We start from the raw sequence: 22,926 nt of genomic DNA, 5'->3' as shown, positions 1-22,926 counted from the left end.
GCCCGCAGAAGTTACTGGTAAGTTTTTAGTTGCTGTTTGCATAAATACAAAGCTCAATATTTAGTTTTTTCCTAGGGCTGCTATGCATTTGCTAGTAGATAACACGTGGAATACGGACGTTAACCGCGGTAACATGATACTGACACTAGATATCTGCAACTTAAAGGGGGACTTAGTGATATTTCAAATCCACTATTTGGAAGTTAGTGGGGCCGAGTCCAACAACAAACAGATAGTGAGAGTTGTGCAGGTAAACCACTCCGCACTGACGACCACTAGAGAATGAGGTGTTAGCGTCATTGGTAGTGCATTCGCCTCACCTGCCAGCAGCGGTTCGAGTCCGACTCAGAGCAGGGTGGTTAGAATTGGAGTGTGAGTTTTCGGAGGTGGAGCAATGAAGAGAGGGGTGGGTTTGTTTGGGTTGATTTCAAATATCAACAGTGTCCAACAGCGTAGTTCAAATACCACTTACTGCACCTTTAAGCACTGGTACAGTCAAAGACCCTTTCTAAATAGAGGTCCGCGGGATTAAATTTTGAATGAAAGGCGGATTGCGTTCGGTAACTATAGTGTACTTTAGGCGGGAGCGGGCGGTCTGACAATAACCCAGTCGATGCTTTGACATCAGCGCATCTGTGCTTGAACTTAAAGTGAACAAAACTTTGTGCAGTGGTGGCGTTCACACAGTTCCCTGTCCTGAGAAACCTGGCAAGATATGTTCTTTGCATTAGAGGTCTGCGTGAGTGCTCCTTCAGAGAACATTCAACCTTTGTGATCGGATTTTGGAGGAGAGACGTTCTGAAACGGTCGTCAGTCAGCGTCATTCTGTTCTTGCGTGGATGTTTCATTTTGCAGTATACTAGTGTCAGGGAATGAACACAGACAGAGGATCCAAGTGCAAGAATAACAATATTTATTGACAGGAAAACGCTGTACAATAACTTCACTCCAAGGGTCAGACGAGGCAGAGGCTGTGGCGTGCAGAACGGTGGGCGTGCAGAGTGGCGTGGCACCGAGTGGCGCAGGGCTACAGCGGTATCAGAGAACAAGGATAATCCAACCCAGAAAACAGGGCACACGACGAAAGTCCAGAATCCAAAAAACCAGGAAGCAACACACAGAGAACACGACACCGGGAACAGCCTGCAACGAACTGACAAAGACCACATAAAGACACGCACAATATATAACAACCACTAACAAGACACGGCTGGCAACAGATCGCAATCAGACCATAACGGGTGACGCCCACACAATCATTCACTCACACCCAAACACACACACACACAACACACGAGGGTGAGTAGTGAATCCATGAACCGTGACAGTACCCCCCTCTCCTACGAGCGCCTCCTGGCGCTCCCAGGAGAGCCTACCTGTTGATAGTAATCATCAATAAGAGAGTGATCCAGGATGTCCCTGCAGGAACCCAACTCCTCTCCTCCGGACCGTAACCCTCCCAGTCCACCAAGTACTGGAATCCGCGTCCCCTTCGCCTAGCGTCCAAAATACGACGAACCGATAAACGGGTTCCCCATCTACGAGACGCGGCGGGGGGGGGGGACCGGAACCGGCGGATTAATGTTAGCATGAAAAACAGGTTTGATTTTAGATACGTGGAATACGGGGTGAATTCTACGGTACGCTGGGGGGGAATTTGAGGCGGACTGTCACCGGACTAAGAATCTTGGTGACAGTGAACGGGCCAATGAATTTAGGTGCCAACTTATTACATACGGAGCGGAGCGGAATGTTCCTGGAAGAAAGCCACACTTTTTGTCCGACGACGTATACGGGAGGCTTCAGCCGGTGGCGATCGGCCTGGGCCTTGGTGCGCGCTCCCACCTGAATAAGAGTCTCTCGGGCTCTTCTCCACGTGTGACGACACCTCTGGACGAAGGCGTGAGCGGAGGGGACCGCGACTTCGGATTCCAGACTAGGAAAGATAGGTGGCTGGTAACCTAGACTACACTGGAAAGGCGACAGGCCCGTAGCCGACACTGGTAACGAGTTGTGCGCGTACTCCACCCAAGGAAGCTGCTGACTCCAGGAGGAAGGATTCTGAGCTACCCGACATTGCAACGTTCTCCCCAAATCCTGGTTGGCTCTCTCAGCTTGCCCGTTACTCTGGGGATGGAACCCAGACGACTAACTAACAGTCGCTCCCAGTAATCTGCAAAACTCCTTCCAGAATCTGGAGGTAAATTGGGATCCCCTGTCAGAAACCACGTCTACCGGGAGGCCATGAATACGAAAGACGTGATTAATGACAGTAACCGCTGTCTCCTTGGCAGAGGGTAATTTGGGGCAAGGGGATGAAATGTGCCGCCTTCGAGAACCGGTCCACTACGGTCAAAATCACCGTATTGCCCTGTGAAGGAGGGAGGCCTGTTAAGAAATCTAGCGCTATGTGGGACCAGGGTCTTGAAGGGACAGACAGCGGTTGAAGAAGCCCATCTGGGGAACGATTAGAAATCTTACCACGAGGGCAGACAGAGCAAGCCAAAACAAAATTGCGAACGTCGCGAGCCATGCAGGGCCACCAGAATCGTTGCTTAACCAAAAACATGGTACGACTAACCCCTGGATGACAAGGCAGATTGGAATCATGGCCCCATCGGATAACGTCTGAACGTAACCTCTCTGGCACAAATAATCGACTCGGCGGGCACCCGGGCGGAGGCGTTACCCCTTCTAAGGCCGTGTGGACCTTCGACTCGACCTCCCATGTGAGTGAGGAGACAATGAGTCTCTCAGGTAAAATACACTCGGGAGTGGACGGGCGCTCGGAACGATCAAAAACACGAGATAAAGCATCGGGCTTGATGTTTTTAGACCCGGGACGATATGATAGAGAAAAATCGAAACGACCGAAAAACAGAGCCCACCGAGCCTGCCTAGAGTTTAGTCGTTTAGCGGATCTGATGTATTCTAAATTCTTATGATCAGTCCAGACGATGAAAGGTACCCCCGACCCCTCCAACCAGTGACGCCGCTCTTCCAAAGCTAATTTGACCGCCAGCAGCTCCCTGTTACCAATGTCGTAATTCCGTTTGGCGGCGGATAAGCGATGAGAAAAAAACGCGCAAGGGTGCATCTTATCGTCCGTGGTGGCGCGCTGGGATAGAACTGCCCCTACCCCCACCTCTGAAGCATCAACCTCCACCACAAACCGACGTGAAGGATCAGGGGCGACAAGAATGGGAGCCGAAACAAAGCGGCTTTTCAGATTGGAAAATGCAGCCTCAGCTGCATTAGACCACCTGAACGCCGTTGCGGTGGAGGTTAAGGCGGTCAGAGGAGCGGCTAGTTGGCTGAAATTGCGAATAAAACGCCGGTAAAAATTGGCGAATCCCAAAAACCTCTGCAGGGCCTTACGGGAATCTGGGATTGGCCAATCCACCACAGCCTTAACCTTGTCAGGATCCATGCGCACCCCCTCAGACGATACGATATACCCTAAAAATGGAACTGACTGTGCATGAAAAACGCACTTCTACGCCTTGACAAAAAGCCCATTCTCTAGCAGCCTCTGGAGCACTCGTTCTGACGTGTTGCACATGTTCCTGGAGAGAAGAAGAAAATATCAATATGTCGTCCAGGTAGACATAAATGAACTGATCGATCATGTCTCTCAACACGTCATTCACGAGTGCTTGGAACACGGCGGGCGAGTTGGAAAGGCCGAAAGGCATAACCAAGTATTCAAAGTGCCCTCTAGGGGTGTTAAATGCCGTCTTCCACTCATCCCCCTCCCTAATGCGAACCAAATGATAAGCGTTGCGCAGGTCCAATTTCGTGAAAAGAGACGCGCCCTGCAGCCGTTCAAAGGCAGAAGACATCAACGGCAAAGGATAAGTATTCTTTACCGTGATGTTGTTCAGTCCTCTGTAGTCAATGCACGGCTGCAGCGACCCGTCCTCCTACCCACGAAAAAAAAACTTGCCCCCGCGGGAGACGAGGAAGGGCGGATGATCCCAGCTGCCAGAGAATCAGAAATGTATTTCTCCATGACCTCCCTTTCAGGATTAGAAAGTGAATATAACTTGCCTTTAGGCGGAGAAGACCCTGGTACTAAGTCTATGGCACAGTCGTAGGGACGATGCGGAGGAAGAGAAGCAGCCCGGGACTTACTGAACACTTCCTTCAGGTCAAGGTACTCCTCTGGCACGTTTGACAGATTCACCGACGACTCCTGTAACACAGAACGAGACACAGAAGAACAGGCAGACAACAAACAAGACGCATGACACTGGTTGCTCCACTCTGCCACGGACCCCTGACCCCACTCGATCCTGGGCTTGTGTTGAGAAGCCACGGATGACCCAAGACGACCGGATGAGTAGTAGATCTGAAATGAAAAATGGCAAACTGTTCAGTATGATTACTGGAAGTGATGACGGTTAAGGGCTCCGTGGCGTGTGTGATGGTAGGTAGCTTCTGTCCGTTAAGGGCGATGACAGTTATGGCATGTTCCAGGGGGTGGATGGGTATGTGCAGACGCGTGGCCAGATCGCGAGCTCAATGAGACCGTCGAGACTGGTGGGTAGATCCAGCTGGTAAATCTCCTGCTGAACACGGTCGGCCAACCCATGCAGGAACATATCCCACTGCGCCTCGTCGTTCCACTTGCATTCTGCTGCCAGGGTGCGGAATTTGATGGCGTAATCAGACACTGGTTGGATTCCCTGCCGCAGGTCCGCGAGTTTGTGCGCTGCCTCCCGTCCCGTCTCATCTTCTGCGACAGGGTGTGGAACGAGGAGCAGCACGGATGTTTGTTCTCCCACACCGCTGTTCCCCACAATGCCGCGCGTCCCGTCAGTAGCGTCATGACCAACGCGACTTTAGATTCCTCAGAGGAAAACGTGTTAGGTTGCAAAGAGAAATAAATAGAGCACTTCGTTAGAAAGGTTCTACAAATATCTGGTTCTCCAGCATACCTCTCTGGTGCAGGAATACGCGGCTCTTGTAGACTGCTGATGTTGGCGGATGGGTGGGGAACAGACGGTGGAGCTGGCGCAGTGGGAGATGAGAGATGTTGAACCTGGGTAGATAACTCAGCCACCTGCGCCCACCAACGCCTGAACGGCGCGAGCTGTGGCCACCACTTGCTCGTCCTGATGATCCATCCGTTGAGCACTCCTGCTCAAATACTCCTGAAGATCCGACGACCTTGCTGGATCCATAATTGGGTCAGTTCGTTCTGTCAGGGAATGAACACAGACAGAGGATCCAAGTGCAAGAATAACAATATTTATTGACAGGAAAACGCTGTACAATAACTTCACTCCAAGGGTCAGACGAGGCAGAGGCTGTGGCGTGCAGAACGGTGGCGTGCAGAGTGGCGTGGCACCGAGTGGCGCAGGGCTACAGCGGGTATCAGAGAACAAGGATAATCCAACCCAGAAAACAGGGCACATGACGAAAGTCCAGAATCCAAAAACCAGGAAGCAACACACAGAGAACACGACACCGGGAACAGCCTGCAACGAACTGACAAAGACCACATAAAGACACGCACAATATATAACAACCACTAACAAGACACGGCTGGCAACAGATCGCAATCAGACCATAACGGGTGACGCCCACACAATCATTCACTCACACCCAAACACACACACACAACACACGAGGGTGAGTAAGTGAATCCATGAACCGTGACAACTAGTAAGCCAACAGTTTTCGTTATGTATTTTTGGCTTAGCCTATAGTTTGAGGGACATGTTGTAGGCTATTTAATTTAGCCTATTTTTTTTCTCTGTGATATTTAGCCTATTATTCTTTGTGGCATTTTTTCTCTGACATTTTTAGGGTGTTGACAGCATCATAAGACAAATAACAAATAAAAATCTTGTATATGCTATGCAACGTTTTATATTTGTTATCCACAATCACTCTCTTTCTTTTTAAATGTTTAAATGCGAGATTCTGAAAACAATATAAATTTAGCGGGACCCGTCGGGTCGGGAAGAAAATCACCATATGCGGATAGCGGGTGAACACAGAGTGAATTTTAGGCGGGAGTGGGATGAAAAAAACAGTCCCGCGCAGACCTCTATTTCTAAAGACTTGATAAATCTGTTTAAAATGTATGTGGTGACATTTGTCTGTCTTATAACAACTATAAAACATTGTCCAATGCTTTGGCAGAAAAAAATAATTAAATGTTAAAAAACAGATACAACATTACATTTAACTTTCTTTTTATTTGCAAATTTAAGTTGTGTATTTATTTCTGATTTCCTGAACAATTTGGCTTCATAATGAGGTAAATGAACTTTGATAAAACATGTTATGAACATACAATTACTTTGTTTGAGCTGACCAGCCAACTATGGTAGTGTTCATTGATTTGTTTATATTTGTTCAAGCTTGACAATTTTGTCTTTCTGTTTATTTTCTAATATACATTTCTAATTACAGATAAGTACAAAGATTAAATTGTAAAGAGGGATGCTTAATGAAACTGCTGAGGCTGTGAAGAGGATAAAAATGGACACTCATATGTCAAGCTTGATCAGGATATAGTCAAAGGTAAGTTGAGAAGTCAACAAAATTCTAATGAATATCAATGCAAATTATAATACATACTGTATATTCAATCATGGATGCAAAACTGTCATTCATTGGTTAATTTGATATAAATTCTGTTTTTCTTTTCACAGATCCTGTGATAAAGCAGCCTTAAAATACTATTAAATACTACAGTGTCTGAATTGCAAGCCCTCAGTTGCAGAAAATGCAAGTCGTGCTCAAAGAAGTGACCCTCCACTTGAAGATGAAGATGTGACATTTAAACTCAACTGTTTCTTTGTTTGGTTCAGGCATTTGCATGCTTACATTTGTTTAAAAAATGCACTATTCACTTCTGCATTTTGTTTTTTCAGTGACCTTTTTCAGAAAATTGCATTGTAATGCTTATTCATTGAGGTAAAATTCTGTACTTTTCAGTATTACTGAGTAATGGGAGGGAATGTTCTCAGAACGTTCAGGCAAGGTTCTCCCAAAGTTATGAACAAACGTTCTTCCAGTAACGTTAATAGGACGTTCGCTCAAAGTTATCTGGTTCGAATAGAGTACCTCAGGGATGACGTGTTTTTGTAGGCGAACCCGGAAGTTAGCGGCGCACGGGTTCCCTCGATCGAAAGCCTATGCATTTTTCCTATAGACTTTTGGAAAATCGCAAAAAATAAGCTCTGTGTTTAACAAAGGGTTATGACACTTACATGTTTTGTCTATCAAGATAATCTTTACAAGTTAACAAAACATTTATACATTTTGAAGCCTAAATAAAGTGGTCAGATATAAAAAGCTAACAGTAGGCTATAAACGGACTACAGCACATCACGGTTGCGGATCAACGTCACCACCACCAAGCTTCCTCAAACTTTATTAAAAAACAACTTTATTTAAAAACATGCTCGCTGATTATGATCTGCGCTGTGTATGAATACTTATCCACTTTTTCATGAGAAATGCTGTCCAAATGTCCTGTTTGTCATGATGACGTCTAAAGTCCCCGCCAAAGGAAGTAGTCCCTTTTTAGCAACCGCCGTCTTTAAGACACAATAAAGGTTTAAAAAATCACAAGCGGGTTATAACTGGTGTGTTTTATGTCATAGATCAAAACGTGAAAATATTTAGAGGCTTTGTTAACCACAGACCTTATTTCAGGTGATTTAGCAAAAACCCATTCAAAAAACGCATAGACTTTAAGGCGATGGAACCAGAAGTCCTGAAATGCTAACTCGCTTCCAGGTTTTGCCTACAAAAACATGTCATCCCTGAGGTACTCTATAACCAAGAAAAAAGGTTTTTAATACATTTAATAACCTTGATGTTTTGGGCATTCTGAGAACATTCCGAAATAACATTTTGGGAACAACAGCCAAACAATCTTAGAACATATTTTTGTTGGAACGTTCCTCATGGAAAGACTGGAAAGACAACCCTGCTCTTTCACAGGTGTGTGTGTCTCATCTGGGATCTCCATACAATTCGTCTTTCTTAATGAGGCTAAAACATATGAAGCCCAAAGCTACTGCAGAAAACACCACTATCATTTTGTTGCTGTTGAAGACGAGGCAGACTTCAGCCGTCGTGAACGGGATTGTGGGAACAAACACTTAGATAGGACTGAAGAAAGACGCCGCTCCAGACTGGCACTGGTCTCTGTCTGACCGCACTTTCTACAGGGGAGAGATGACCAGCTGGACAACTATAGAGGGACTGAAAACTGTGGCACCATGGACGATGGCAGGAGTTTTGGGATATTTCAGTTAATTTGCTATGATGGTAAGGACACGGTAAATTCACTGATAATCTGTGCCAGTATTTCTACCTCACTGTACAGGTGCTGGTCATATAATTAGAATATCATCAAAAAGTTGATTTATTTCACTAATTCCATTCAAAAAGTGAAACTTGAATATTATATTCATTCATTACACACAGACTGATATATTTCAAATGTTTATTTCTTTTAATTTTGATGATTATAACTGACAACTAAGGAAAATCCCAAATTCAGTATCTCAGAAAATTAGAATATTGTGAAAAGGTTCAATATTGAAGACACCTGGTGCCACACTCTAATCAGCTAATTAACTCAAAACACCTGCAAAGGCCTTTAAATGGTCTCTCAGTCTAGTTCTGTAGGCTACACAATCATGGGGAAGACTGCTGACTTGACAGTTGTCCAAAAGACGACCATTGACACCTTGCACAAGGAGGGCAAGACACAAAAGGTCATTGCAAAGAGGCTGGCTGTTCACAGAGCTCTGTCTCCAAGCACATTAATAGAGAGGTGAAGGGAAGGAAAAGATGTGGTAGAAAAAAGTGTACAAGCAATAGGGATAACCGCACCCTGGAGAGGATTGTGAAACAAAACCCATTCAAAAATGTGGGGGAGATTCACAAAGAGTGGACTGCAGCTGGAGTCAGTGCTTCAAGAACCACTACGCACAGACGCATGCAAGACATGGGTTTCAGCTGTCGCATTCCTTGTGTCAAGCCACTCTTGAACAACAGACAGCGTCAGAAGCGTCTCGCCTGGGCTAAAGACAAAAAGGACTGGACTGCTGCTGAGTGGTCCAAAGTTATGTTCTCTGATGAAAGTGAATTTTGCATTTCCTTTGGAAATCAGGGTCCCAGAGTCTGGAGGAAGAGAGGAGAGGCACACAATCCATGTTGCTTGAGGTCCAGTGTAAAGTTTCCAGTCAGTGATGGTTTGGTGCCATGTCATCTGCTGGTGTTGGTCCACTGTGTTTTCTGAGGTCCAAGGTCAACGCAGCCGTATACCAGGAAGTTTTAGAGCACTTCATGCTTCCTGCTGCTGACCAACTTTATGGAGATGCAGATTTCATTTTTCAACAGGACTTGGCACCTGCACACAGTGCCAAAGCTACCAGTACCTGGTTTAAGGACCATGGTATCCCTGTTCTTAATTGGCCAGCAAAGTCGCCTGACCTTAACCCCATAGAAAATCTATGGGGTATTGTGAAGAGGAAGATGCGATATGCCAGACCCAACAATGCAGATGAGCTGAAGGCCACTATCAGAGCAACCTGGGCTCTTATAACACCTGAGCAGTGCCACAGACTGATCGACTCCATGCCACGCTGCATTGCTGCAGTAATTCAGGCAAAAGGAGCCCCAACTAAGTATTGAGTGCTGTACATGCTCATACTTTTCATGTTCATACTTTCCAGTTGGCCAAGATTTCTAAAAATCCTTTCTTTGTTTTGGTCTTAAGTAATATTCTAATTTTCTGAGATACTGAATTTGCGATTTTCCTTAGTTGTCAGTTATAATCATCAAGATTAAAAGAAATAAACATTTGAAATATATCAGCCTGTGTGTAATGAATGAATATAATATACAAGTTTCACTTTTTGAATGGAATTAGTGAAACAAATCAACTTTTTGATGATATTCTAATTATATGACCAGCACCTGTACACTCAAAAGCAAATGTAAAAAAAATATTGATTTATATTTAACATTAAATATAAAGCTGATAAAGGTCATGAAAATAATGTGACTGTCTGCAATTTTGAAACCATTGCTAATATATAGTCTGGCTTTCCAAATCCATATGCAATTTTGCAGCCTGGCCCCTAAAAATTAACTGTCACAGGAGGATATTTATACGACATAACTAAACTAACAAGCAACATGGGGGAAAAACACCATCAGTGACCATGAGACTTTAAAAAAATAAATTTCAAAATAAGACTCTTTTATAACATATGAAAGAGTTTGGATCTATGCAATACACTATTTACTTTTTATTTAGTGGTTCTGAGTCATTGTGTGAATCAAAACCTTTGAAAAAAATGACATAAATGCAAATATTGCATTTCTAAAAACTTGGTGATTGGGTTTTAAACAAGATTTTTTAAAGGTTCTTTTGAACATCCTTATTACTTATAATCCTCATTCATGTTAGTATGTTAATGTCTGATATTTTAGTCTTTTAAAATGCATTCATAAACACTGAAAGACTCTCCATTGGCAAATTATACTAATGCTTTAAAGGGTTAGTTCACCCAGAAATGAAATTTCTGTCATTAATTACTCACCCTCATGTCATTCCACACCCGAAAGACCTTCGTTCATCTTCAGAACACAAATTAAGATATTTTTGATTGAATCCGAGACTTATATGACTCGTTCATAAACAGCAATTTAATTACTACTTTCAAGGTCCAGAAAGGTGCTAAAGACATCGTTAAAACAGTCATGTGACTGCAGTGGTTCAACCTTAATGTTATGAAGAGACGAGAATACTTTTTGTGCGCCAAAAAACAAAACAAAAATAACAACTTTATTCAACAATATCTTCTCTTAAATCGTAATGTCGTAATTACCGTAATTATGAGATTTCAACTTGTAAAAAGCGTTCATGTCCTCGTAGAGCTTGTAATTACATGTGAGCTGTGATTTTTTTTGGAGAGCTCCTGCTGTACCTCCTGACTGCTGCGGATTCATTTAGGCTTCGATAGTGTTGCCACAGAAAGGCAAAATTCCCAGTTCAACGACATGAACAGCTCCGAGTAAAACGGCATGTGTTGTCCTCTCGAGACTAAGGTAATTACGAGATGGCGTGAACGCAGCATAAGACTTAAAGGATTAGTTCACTTTTTAAATGAAAATTAGCTCAAGATTTACTCTCAAGCCATCCTAGGTGTATATGACTTTCTTCTTTCTGATGAACACAGTCGGAGAAATATTAATAAATATCCTGACGCATCCGAGCTTTATAATGGCGGTGAACGATACCAATGAGTATGAGCTGAAGAAAGTGCTTCCATCCACATCCATCCATCATAAACGCACTCCACACGGCTCCGGGGTTTTTTACGATCTAGCACATAATTTAAACTTTTAAGTCATAATGGTGACTTTTACCCCCGGTTTCACAGACAAGGATTAAGCTAGTCCTAGACTAAAATGCATGTTTGAACTGTTTTAACTGAAAGCAACTAGTACTAGCGAGCGGTGACTTTTTTATCCGGGTATGCTGTCATGTCAAAACTGTGCCCGGTGCAGATATGTACGTTGGATTTGTTTATTATAAGCGACGCACAAAGATTACTAGTTTCTCTTTGGCTGCTGCAACTGTGTGTTATTGCAAGTACAGCAAAAGACAATGTGATCAGATGATGTTAGCTATTTGTTGATGATAAAGATACTGTCATCATGTAGAGTCTGATTGTCTGATTTCTCCCAGTCTAATCTATGGTATTAATTTCACATTATTTCTTATAGCAACTCTTTGATTCTACAGTATTAGACCCAACAGTTTTTTAATCAGATATCAAAGATTAAAACAAACAAAAACAACAACAAAAAACACTGTGCACTAAAAATTTAAGCTGCTTTGACATTAAGACACACACAGACATCAAGAATCAGTGAATGAATCTCAATAACAGTGACATGCTTCATGCTGCAATGCATTCTGGGTGCATCATTTAATAACTCATCCATGGCTCCCAGAATGCATTGCGGCATGAAGAATGTCATCATTGTTGATTCACAAGTTGATTCTTGAAGTTTGTGTGAGTCTTATTATCAAAGGTGTTTAAATTTAATTGAATCTCATTGTGAATCATCTTGAATCGAATCATTCTGAATTTGCAAAAATCGCTCTTGAATCATGAATCAAATCTTTCTTTCCAAAGATTCACACATTTAATTTATTCCAGGAAGCTGAAATTTTGATTTTTTGTAAGTGACAACATATCCTAAATATCATCCAAACACATCAACAATCAAATATAAATTTTACATATTTGTTAGATTTAATTGACAGTTCATTGTGACATCACTTCACTTCTGCCTTTCCAATAAACCAGATTTCATTCTGCTGAGACACAAATAATATTATTCTTAACATCTGCTGCTCAAAGTTTTATTGATATAGATAATATTAGTGAAAACATACAGACACATAAACACACCAGATATACAAAGAGATTCTTAAATCAGACATATATTGTGTTACTATTTTAGACATCTAAAGAATATTAAACATTAATGTTAGAAAACTTTGATAAGATCACATTATGTCATGATCATTAACATACAGAAATAAAACAGACACTTTTAAAACACAATTAGTAGATTCACTCAGAAATTATTAAAGAACAAATCAAACAAGTAAATAAGAAAAATAATGGAGAATAAAAACAGTGAATGTAAGTTCACACACAAACATTCACGTGTCTTTTCACTCATCATTTCTGCTGCAGATGAAGTTGAGTTTGTGAGTTTCAGGAAGGCTGATCCAGCGCTGATCTCCTCCAGACTGAACTGCTCCTTTTCTCTTCTCGAGGCGGCAGTCTTCCGGTGTCGTTCCGTTCCCTGGAGCCCAGTTCTGATAGCACACGATCTCTCCGCTCAACCAGAGCCACATGTTCATGCTGCAGTAGTTGTGTAAACCCAACCACACCAACTCAGTAGACGCCTGTTTAACCACATTCATCACACGACGCTGAATCTCTTCTGAATGAACCGAGACCAGATCCACATGATTCTGTCTGCAGTATCTCAGAGCTTCAGGCCACGTCAGATTCTCTTTGATCAGAATCAGTTTATCTGGACACAAAACAAACCACAAGCAGAAACTAGAGAGAGACTGATCAAAAACAACATGCAGAACAAACACTGTGGAGGAATTTGTCATGTCAGACATGTAGTGTGAACTTTAAGATATCTGGAGGTGATGGATGGATTGTGTGTGTTTTGTGAGGATCTGCTCACCTTCATGACACACAAAAGGATGTTGTTCGCTGCAAGGGATGTCATTCCATTGTCCCTGAGCGTTCGGATAAATCTCTACACAGATTTGATTTCCTCCAGCATTATTAGGTTCACCAGACATCCAGTATCTGAATGAGGAGTTACTCTGATCTGACCACTGCCATGAGTCTCTGAACAGACCGATCCAGACATCACCAGATATGAGACTATCATTGATGAACTTCTGAAGCTGTTGATTCTCATTCTGGTTCCTCACACTGACCAGATCAGTGTGATTCTGTCTGCAGTAACTCTGAGCGTCTCTCCAATTCTTCATCTGATGGACAAAGACGAGTCCTGTGTTCACTTTAAGAAAAACAAATGGAAACAGATTCATGAATCAGTTTGTTCATTATTCTTATGCTGCTTTATGGTTTGGATGTGAATAAGAGCAGCAGTGGAAACATCAGAAACACGTGTCATTCAAAGACTGTTTCTACAGCTGATGATATATTAAATATTCAGGAGTACACCCTGAGTACTCTAGCAACAGCTTACCAACAACCCTAGCAACTACCCAGAATACCCTTGCAACTGCATAGTGACAGCATAGCAACCACCCTGAATTCCTTAGCAACCACATAGCAACACCTTAGTAACCACTCAGTGTACCTTAGCAACTGCATAGCAACACCCTAGCAATCACCCAGACTACCCTAGCAACCACATAGCACCACCTTAGCAACCATCCCAAGTACCCTAGCAACCACATAGCAAAACCATAGCAACCACCCCAAGTACCCTAGCAACCACATAGCAAAACCATAGCAACCACCCCAAGTACCTTAGCAACCACATAGCAAAACCATAGCAACCACCCCAAGTACCTTAGCAACCGTATAGCAAAACCATAGCAACCACCCCAAATACCTTAGCAACCGCATAGAAAAACCATAGCAACCACCCCAAGTACCTTACAAACCACATAGCAAAACCATAGCAACCACCCCAAGTACCCTAGCAACCACATAGCAAAACCATAGCAACCACCCCAAGTACCCTAGCAACCACATAGTAACACCTTAGCAACAAACCCAAGTACCTTAGCAACCGCATAGCAAAACCATAGCAACCACCCCAAGTACCTTAGCAACCACATAGGAAAAACCATAGCAACCACCCAAGTGCCTTAGCAACCACATAGCAAAACCCTCACAACCACTCAGAGTACCCTAGCAACCACATAACAACACCCTAGCAACCACCCTGAGCACCCTAACCCTGTCTGTCTGTCTGTCTGTATCGATTCATCCATTCAAACTAAAACTTAAACTATTTCAAACTGAAAAGCTTCAAACTTCAAGATTTTCAAACTATTTCAAACTTTCTGGCGAGGCTTTTTCAAGCCAAATTAAAGTTTGTCTTCAAAGTTTTTATAATTATACATTTAAATTCACTCTCATTAACATATTTAAATGTATTAAATCATACTTTTTAAATATGCTAATGCAAATTACTTTAAATGTAAAAAAATATATATATTTAAATAAATGTTTATATTAATATATGCTAATGCAAATAAATTACACATTTAAATTAGTCTGTAAATGTGTGTGTGTGTGTGTGTGTATGTGTGTGTGTATTTTTGTGTGTGTGTGTGTGTGTATTTGTGTGTGTGTGTGTGTGTATTTGTGTGTGTGTGTGTTTGTGTGTGTGTGTGTGCGTGTGTGTGTGTGCGTGTGTGTGTGTTTGTGTGTGTTGTGTGTATTTGTGTGTGTGTGTTTATGTGTGTGTGTGTGTATTTGTGTGTGTGTGTGTGTGTGTGTGTGTATTTGTGTGTGTGTGTGTGTGTGTGTGTGTGTGTGTTGTGTGTGTGTGTGTGTGTGTATTTGTTTGTGTGTGTGTGTTTGTGTGTTTGTGTGTGTGTGTGTTTGTGTGTGTGTGTGTGTGTGTGTGTGTGTGTGTGTGTGTGTGCTGTTAATGTTTAATGTTCAGTTATGTTTGACGTTTGAAAGAGTTTCTGTTATTGAAGTTTTGATCATTATTGTTCAGAAGAGTAGAGATTATGGTTCAGTTGTGAATAACTGCATGTACTAATACTATGAAGCTTGTTGTTTTGATCAATGATCATCTTTGCTAATGTAAGTACAGTAACAAGTTTGTTTCTACTTGTTCTGTGCAGAATACAGTCTTTTAATTGAACAACACGACTCAAAGTCAAATACAAACAGTTTATATTCACTCAAAATCAAAACTGAGAGTCAAATTAAAATAAAGAAGCACATTTCACTAAAAATATTATAATCATTGTATCATAGACTAAATAATTTAGGAGATTTTACATGATTTATTCATCTAGATTCCATTACAGAAATCAAGCTATAAAAACTACTCAAATATCATGTGTAATATTGTTATCATATGTTTTGTTTAAGTCGATCACACATAATTTTTACAGTAACACAATAATTCTATTTTGTTCATAAATATCAAGATGGAGCAAGTTCTTTTATGTCTATTATATTTTAAAATTTTATGCATTCATTAATTTATTACAATTTATTATAATTTATGTTGGTCAAAACAATGGTTTGATATTTTTTGAATTTATCATTTACAGTATAAAGTTTGCTGAACATATAATTCTCTATGATCTCTAATCTCAGATTCCCACAGTTATCAACAACAAAAGATCAACATTCGCTCAATATCGGTTTATTTTCTACACAGAAGTTGAAAGTGGACAAATATATATTTATGACCAGATTAAAAAGTATCAGAATTTAATATTGCATTAAAATGTTGTACAGTATACAGAGTATCTTTCTACAAATAATGTTTGTTGTCATTGTAGGAAACTGAACTTACTGTTGTTAGATGAACTGCAGATGAAAGTCCGGCTGTTACTGCATGACCCATCATGCCATTGTCCATTTCTCATCATAACACACTCATCTCCGCCATCAGGTTGTCCAGATCCCCAGTTCAGATAGAGCACAGGATCACCTGAAGACCACTGCCATTTATCAACACCCGTCCTCTGCAGTCCAATCCAGACATACTGAACACCATCTTTCACACTCTTCTTCAGCTCGTTCATGTCGTTCATGTTGTCAACGGTGGCCAGATCTGTGTAATTCTCTCTGCAGTATCTCTGAGCTTCAGTCCAGTTCTTCATCACGTTTATAAAGTGATACTGACGCTGAACACATTCAGATACGGAGCAGAGAGCTGTGAAAGTGAGGGTTTGATTTAATGCTTTTCATAACAGAGTCAAACCTGATGAAACTATAAACCATAAATAAAACAACAAACACACTCACCAATGAGAAGAAGAATGAAATATAGAGTTTGCTCCATTTCTGAGGAAGAAACACATTGAAAAACTCAGATAATCCCATATTCATCTTAAAATAAAACATGATCATGTAATTTAAAAAAAAAAAAAATAACAAAATTCATAATCATTCAGACAATATTAACATCTCAAAGTCTAGTTGTGTTTGAAGAATGAACATGTGAGTTGTTCTTACTTTAGAGGTCGTGTGTTTCTGTCCTGAGTCTGATGTTTCTGTCTGCAGCTTTAAACAGTGTGATCATTATATCTGCTCTCATCCCTCATTCATCATCACATCATTTGTTTATTACTCTGAAAACCCCTATATCATATTCACTTCCCCTATATTTGTGTATTAGTCCAACTCTTTCCCCTTATTTGCATATAGAAAGGCAGAAAAACTTTTTTTGCTCTCATATTTCTTCTGAGCGCAGAGACCCCTAGTGGTGGTGAGGAGACATTCACAACAGAGATGAGATCAAGACTCAGCCTGCATTAAAGGGATTGTTCACCCAAAAATGAAAATATTGTCATCAATTACTCACCCTCAAGTGCTTCCAAATCTGTATGAATTCATTATTTCTGTTGAACACAAAAGAAGATATTTTAAAGAATATGGGTAGCTAGACAGTTGATGGAAGGTTGTTGGACTCTCATTATCCCACTGAAATAATAACATCATCTTCTGCTGCTGCTGTTTCAGTCTTATTTCCTCTAAATACTTGATTGTGATTGGCTGGAATGCAGACATTAAAACTGTTACATTTTTTAGAATTTGTCTCTTTGTGAAAATTCTTATTTTGTTTCATTTCTGACTCCTGCTGTTTACAGTTTCTTTGAACACTTTTGCACATAAACACATCCTCATCACTCATTTTCTTATCTCCACATCACATGTAGACGTTCAGTCTGGACAATATTTACATCTCTGACGTGAAACAGGATAAACAGTGAGTGTTTTTGTTCTAGTCATATTTCATAATTCATCCAGTCTTATTCATCTGTTAGTTTTATTGCAACAACAGGATAGTTACACTATAACTGTGTCTCAGTTCAGAGGCTGCGTCCTCAAAGTCCATGAAGGTCGAAGCGAGTGTTGTTAAATGAGACACTATAACCTACAGATGATTTCCTGTTTACATCACCAGCTGTTCACGCCCACTGCTGCTGCATTAAGATCATGTGTGTGTTAAACCAGTCGAGTCAGATGAACACTTTAAGTTCTTATGTCCGTCAGGACAGCAAAAAATTACCAATAGAAGTTAAATCTAGGTTACACCCCTTCGATGTTGTCTCTGGCAAAGGATTCCTCCAAGTGGCCCAAACACTAATAAACATCGGAGCCAGTACGGTGCAGTTGATGCTGATGCTGTCATACCACATCGCCAAACTGTTTGTGACAGGGCAAAGCACCAGACTGCCGCTGATAAAGAAAAACTGTCAGAGGTCATCCAGAAAGTTGTGGAATACAGTGGGATTGCTGTTACCACAGATATGTGGACAGACGAATTTATCAAGAGGGCACATACAGTCCTTACATGTCACTACATCACCGAGAAGTGGAGTCTGGAGAGTCGCATTCTGGCAACAGTGGAATTTGACAGTCATCTAAAATATCCATAACCAAATAACCAGTTATGGAATATCAGCAGACAAAATCATGTTTGTCAGTGACCAGAACATAAAGGCTGCACTTCAGACCTACCACTGGGTCCCGTGCTCCGCACACATACTGAACACGGTGTTGAGACACACGTTCAGTGAGAGGAATGCACCAGAACAAAGAGGTGGTGGAAATGTTAGATAAGTGCAAAAGCCTGGTGACATTTCTGAAGAGAACAGGAGCTTTTTACAAGTTTAGCGCACACTGTGATTCAAGAATGTGAAGCTCGATGGAACAGTGAAGTCGACATGCTGGAATCTGTACTGAAACAGTACAGTGACATCAGACAGCTCCTGGATGACAAAGGCCAGCTGCATCGAATGGAGGGCATCATCAAGACCAGCTCGTGCACTTGATTGAATTCCTCACTCTCTTCAAATTAGCCATTAACGAGCTGGAAGGAGAAAAATACTCGACAGTTCACATGGTGCTGCTCTGGTTTTTCAAACTTAAGAGACACTGTGAGCCCAAGTTTGGAGATCCATCATACATAGTCAGACTCCGTGCTCGCGCATCCAGTCTGCTTGATGAGAAGGTGGTCCTAACTCCCACTCACAAGGTCGCCACCTTTCTCTGTCCCAAATTTAAATCACTGAAAATGTTGACTCCAGAGGACAGACAGGAGGTTAGGGATGCACCGATACCAAGCTCATGTACTTGTACTCGTAAAAATACCCCCGATACCAAAGACCGATACCTCGCGTGACATAACCATAGAATTTTCCGTGCACAGAGACACCGGCGGCAACAGCAGAAACACTGTCAGCCTCAGAGGTGTGGAAATACTTCAAAATTAATGATGACAACACACACATTGCGAACTGCATGCTTTCAATCACAATTCGTTATCGATTAGTAAAGGCGGGATAGGCGGAATCGCGCTGAAAGACACAGACCAGAAGCGCGCTCTCTCTCTTTCTTGCGCGCGATCAGTTCTCCTCGCGCCTGAATGGTCAAATGCACACATAGTTGTCAAAATGTCCATCGTGTGGAGTATCACGTAAATACAGTCGGTTATGGCTTAAGTGGACGTAAACATTTGGGTGAAAACAGGATATGTGCCAGTATCCATGGATTCGGTCTTCCGTAGCCTATATTTGTCATTAATGTTAATAAAACAACAAAATATGTTAAATAAATGTATACATGGTAACTAAACCTACCAAAAAAAAAAAAAAGAGAGAGAGAGAGAGAACTTTAACTACTTTAGTTAATTTATTATTTATTTATTTCGCATTATACCCAAGCACTTTGACCACTGATAGGTGTGCGTTAACAGATTCCTCGTATCCCCGTTGTAGCTGAACATGACAGCAGTGGACGAGCGAAAAAGCAGAAGGTGGACTTCACAGAACGGGAAGATGAGACAAAAAGATCGCTTATTCCCACGGCTGCTGCGCCTTGCTATGAGAATATTGAGCATTCCTGCAACAAGGAGGTTCATTTAGTGCCGCGTTATAGAGACGAGGCGGAATCGCCTGAATCCTGGAACAGAAGATGCTCTTCTGTTTTTGCACAGTGCAAAGAAAAAGTCTAAGTAAGACTAGGCCATTAACAGTTTGCGTTGAGGCTGAATTGACACTCGTTTTTGTTCTTATATCTGTAGGCTTTAGAAGCAATGAGTTTTTCTATAAATGAATGTTTGTTGCAAAAAGTCGCAGTAGCTGATAATATTCCGAATTGTATTTTGAACAGATAGGACTAATAAATGAGCCTATATCGAGCCATTAGCCTAATTGGGCTGAACATATTTCATTTGTGTGTGTGTGTGTGTGTGTGTGTGTGCTTGTTCGCCTGTTCGGGAAGTCGCAGTGACAGAAACAGTGAGATGTCAGGGCTCAGGTTTGATCTGTCTCTTTCTCCTGCATGAGCCTTTGTTTTTGTTTTTGTCCGCACGTGCCGGCCACGATCAGCTGTTCGCATCTCGCGATCGGCGCGGTTGTGCACGCGTTCACAGCTGTCTGTTATTTCCTTAACTATTTTCTCCTTATTTAAATCTCATGTTTTCTCTTTGTCTTGTTTTGGTTCATCAGTTATTGGTTTTGTGTTTTTTCAGGGTTTTTTTTTTTTTTTTTGCCCAGTTATTCCCTTTGATGTCTGGACTGCCTGTGCTCCTTGACCAGTGGTCTGTTCATCTGGATTTTTGGACTTTTGCTCTGGATTACTATCTATATTTGTGGATCTCTCCAAGTTTGCCTGGGCTATCATCTTTAATGATCCTCGCCTGTTTCTGAATACCGCTCGCCTGGGATTTGATCTGCTTGGACTCTGATCTCTTCTATTGAAGTTCGCTATCTAATACCATTATCGCTGAATAAAACTTTTGTTGCATTTCCAACTGCATTTGGGTCCATTTCAGCGAAACCTGACAGTGAGATTCCAGTTAAAGTTTCAAGGGAGTGAAGCTTGTGTTTATGCCATTAAGAAAATGTTGTTTTATCAAAGAACTTTTCTTTTAAATAAATGTTCATTTAAAAGCAGCATTCCTCAGTGTATTCCCAGGTGAAAAAAGTACATTTCTATAATGTACTTAAAGTGCTCTATTTTCGTGCACTAATTTTGTACTTAATATACTAAAAAGTCTTCTTTAGTAATTCTTAAGATAATCTTAAGAATATCTAAGTGTACTCAACTGTGCTATTTTGAGACACCATGAAATATGAACTAAAATGTGCTTTTAATATATTATCTCTGTATTTAAAAATGTATTTAGTTACCACTTATAGTACATTTGGGGTCGGTCGGTTTATATTCACAAAACTCTATAACCATATTTTGGATATAGCCTAATAGTGGAAATCAAACAGTGGGCAGGTAGTGAAGAGGAGAACACAAGTTCAAACAGAGAACAAACATTTAATCATTTTAACCCCCAACCAATATAACAAGAAATTGACTTTAAATGTGTCCAAAAATATATTTACAATTAACAATAATACAAACTCCCCAAATGAAATAATGAAGAGAGCACGAGTGTTGCCAAATCAAATAACAAAATAAAACAAAATTCTTAAGGATTTAAATCTAAACTAGAATATTCAAAAGCAACATCTTCAGCGTGTTACTCGTGTAGTACCCTTACCGCCTGATGAGGGGAGATATAAGAGTTAATAAAACACAGGACACGGAGCTGCTGCTGCTTCACCATCAGAGTCTGTGTATTGTTGTTTTTTTATTTTATTTATAACCATTTAAAACATTACATGTATTTTTTTATATGCCAATGAGTGACAGCATCACTTTAAGATAAGTAACAAGATTACTGTATACAGTTTCTCATTGACTACTATGTCAACAATTAAAGACATAATATATTCATTTATAACACACACATATATAACATTCTGCATGACAACATAAACATGTTGCTGTATTTAACACTTGAATGAACACCGAAAATGTGTTCATATGTCAACAAAAATGATTCTTTTTTATACGTTTTAAGTACAAACACATTTATCAAACTTATTTTGTGAAAAATACATCTTTTAAAGCACAGTCAACTACAACTCGTTACTCATAACTGTTGCATTATTTATCAAAAACACATTATATTCATGGATTAACTGTATTATCACGCTATTTGTCAGACCGCATCATTAGCATGAAATGCATGACTAGCACACGCGATACACAGAGGGAACTTGAAACAAACTTTTACACTTCTGATAAATGTAAATTATTAAAGACTTTAAACAATGTCATTTACATTCCTCGTAACTCTAACATGTCAAAAACATACTCTTATTGCATTAATGTGTTTCATACCTGATGAGGGCAGATATAAGTAAGCACTAAGGTTCGAGAGGCTGTGCTGTATCGTGAATAAGTCACGGCTGAACAATACAGTAAACTTCAATGAACAACATTAATTGAGAACAAAGTTTACGTTGCTAAGAGTGGTTGCTAAGTGTTGTGTAGTGATACACAGAACCGTTGGGTGAAGCGGTCATAGCTGTGCTGTATCGTGAATAAAACAGCTATTGACCAATCAGAGTAAAGGACAGGAACTAACCGTTTTATAAGTATTAATAAAACACAGGACAAGGAGCTGCTGCTGCTGCTTCAACATCAGAGGCTGCATCTGAAAACCTCGGCAGTGACTTGTTGCCTCGCTGCCCTATCAGGCAATGACTTGTAAGGCAGCATTTGTGCATGAAGGCACCTCACGAAACATAGCATACTTTGGGGCTACAAATGTTTCAAAGAGGCACGCTCACGCTCTCACACACACACACACGCTCTCACGCTCACACACACACACACACACACACACACACACACACACACACACACACACACACACACACACACACACACACACAGCCTTCTCGAAAACGGATGCGACATCGCATTTTATACTTCCGGCGGGGAGGTGTCAACAGACACAGCGGACGAATCCATGGTGAGTGACAGAAAGGGAAACCAATCAAGATCTAGTGGAAAACACAAACAATGAATATACAAACATAACTGATTGTAACAATTTAACACCGGGGAATTTACTGTCTTGGGTGCTGAGCCTTTTCTTCATAAATGCAATAAATATTTAGATATATAGATCCCGTCCCCCCCTTTTCTCCCTTCCACTTCGCTTCCTGTCTACTTACTGTCATATCATAATAAAAAGGTAAAAATGGCAAAAAATAAACCTTTAAAAATAATAATAAAATAA

The 22,926-nt window shown here is 41.0% G+C and overlaps 2 protein-coding genes across 10 annotated transcripts in view; both read right to left on the bottom strand.

Annotated features, from left to right (window-relative positions):
• LOC127515946 (C-type mannose receptor 2-like) overlaps positions 1-22,926 on the bottom strand; it is a 177,283-nt gene that overhangs the window by 67,732 nt on the left and 86,625 nt on the right. The window lies entirely within an intron of this gene.
• LOC127515944 (C-type mannose receptor 2-like) lies at positions 12,165-17,187 on the bottom strand. The gene is made up of 5 exons (XM_051900126.1): positions 16,785-17,187; positions 16,575-16,613; positions 16,120-16,482; positions 13,273-13,617; positions 12,165-13,107 (listed from the first exon to the last, which is right to left on the bottom strand). The coding sequence occupies exons 2-5, from the start codon at positions 16,609-16,611 to the stop codon at positions 12,740-12,742; spliced, it is 1,113 nt and encodes a 370-aa protein (XP_051756086.1). The 5' UTR covers positions 16,612-16,613; positions 16,785-17,187; the 3' UTR covers positions 12,165-12,739.

This window comes from Ctenopharyngodon idella, chromosome 7 (assembly GCF_019924925.1).
Source record: "Ctenopharyngodon idella isolate HZGC_01 chromosome 7, HZGC01, whole genome shotgun sequence".
Taxonomy (NCBI): Eukaryota; Metazoa; Chordata; class Actinopteri; order Cypriniformes; family Xenocyprididae; genus Ctenopharyngodon; species Ctenopharyngodon idella.
This window is presented reverse-complemented; position numbering and strand designations above follow the sequence as displayed.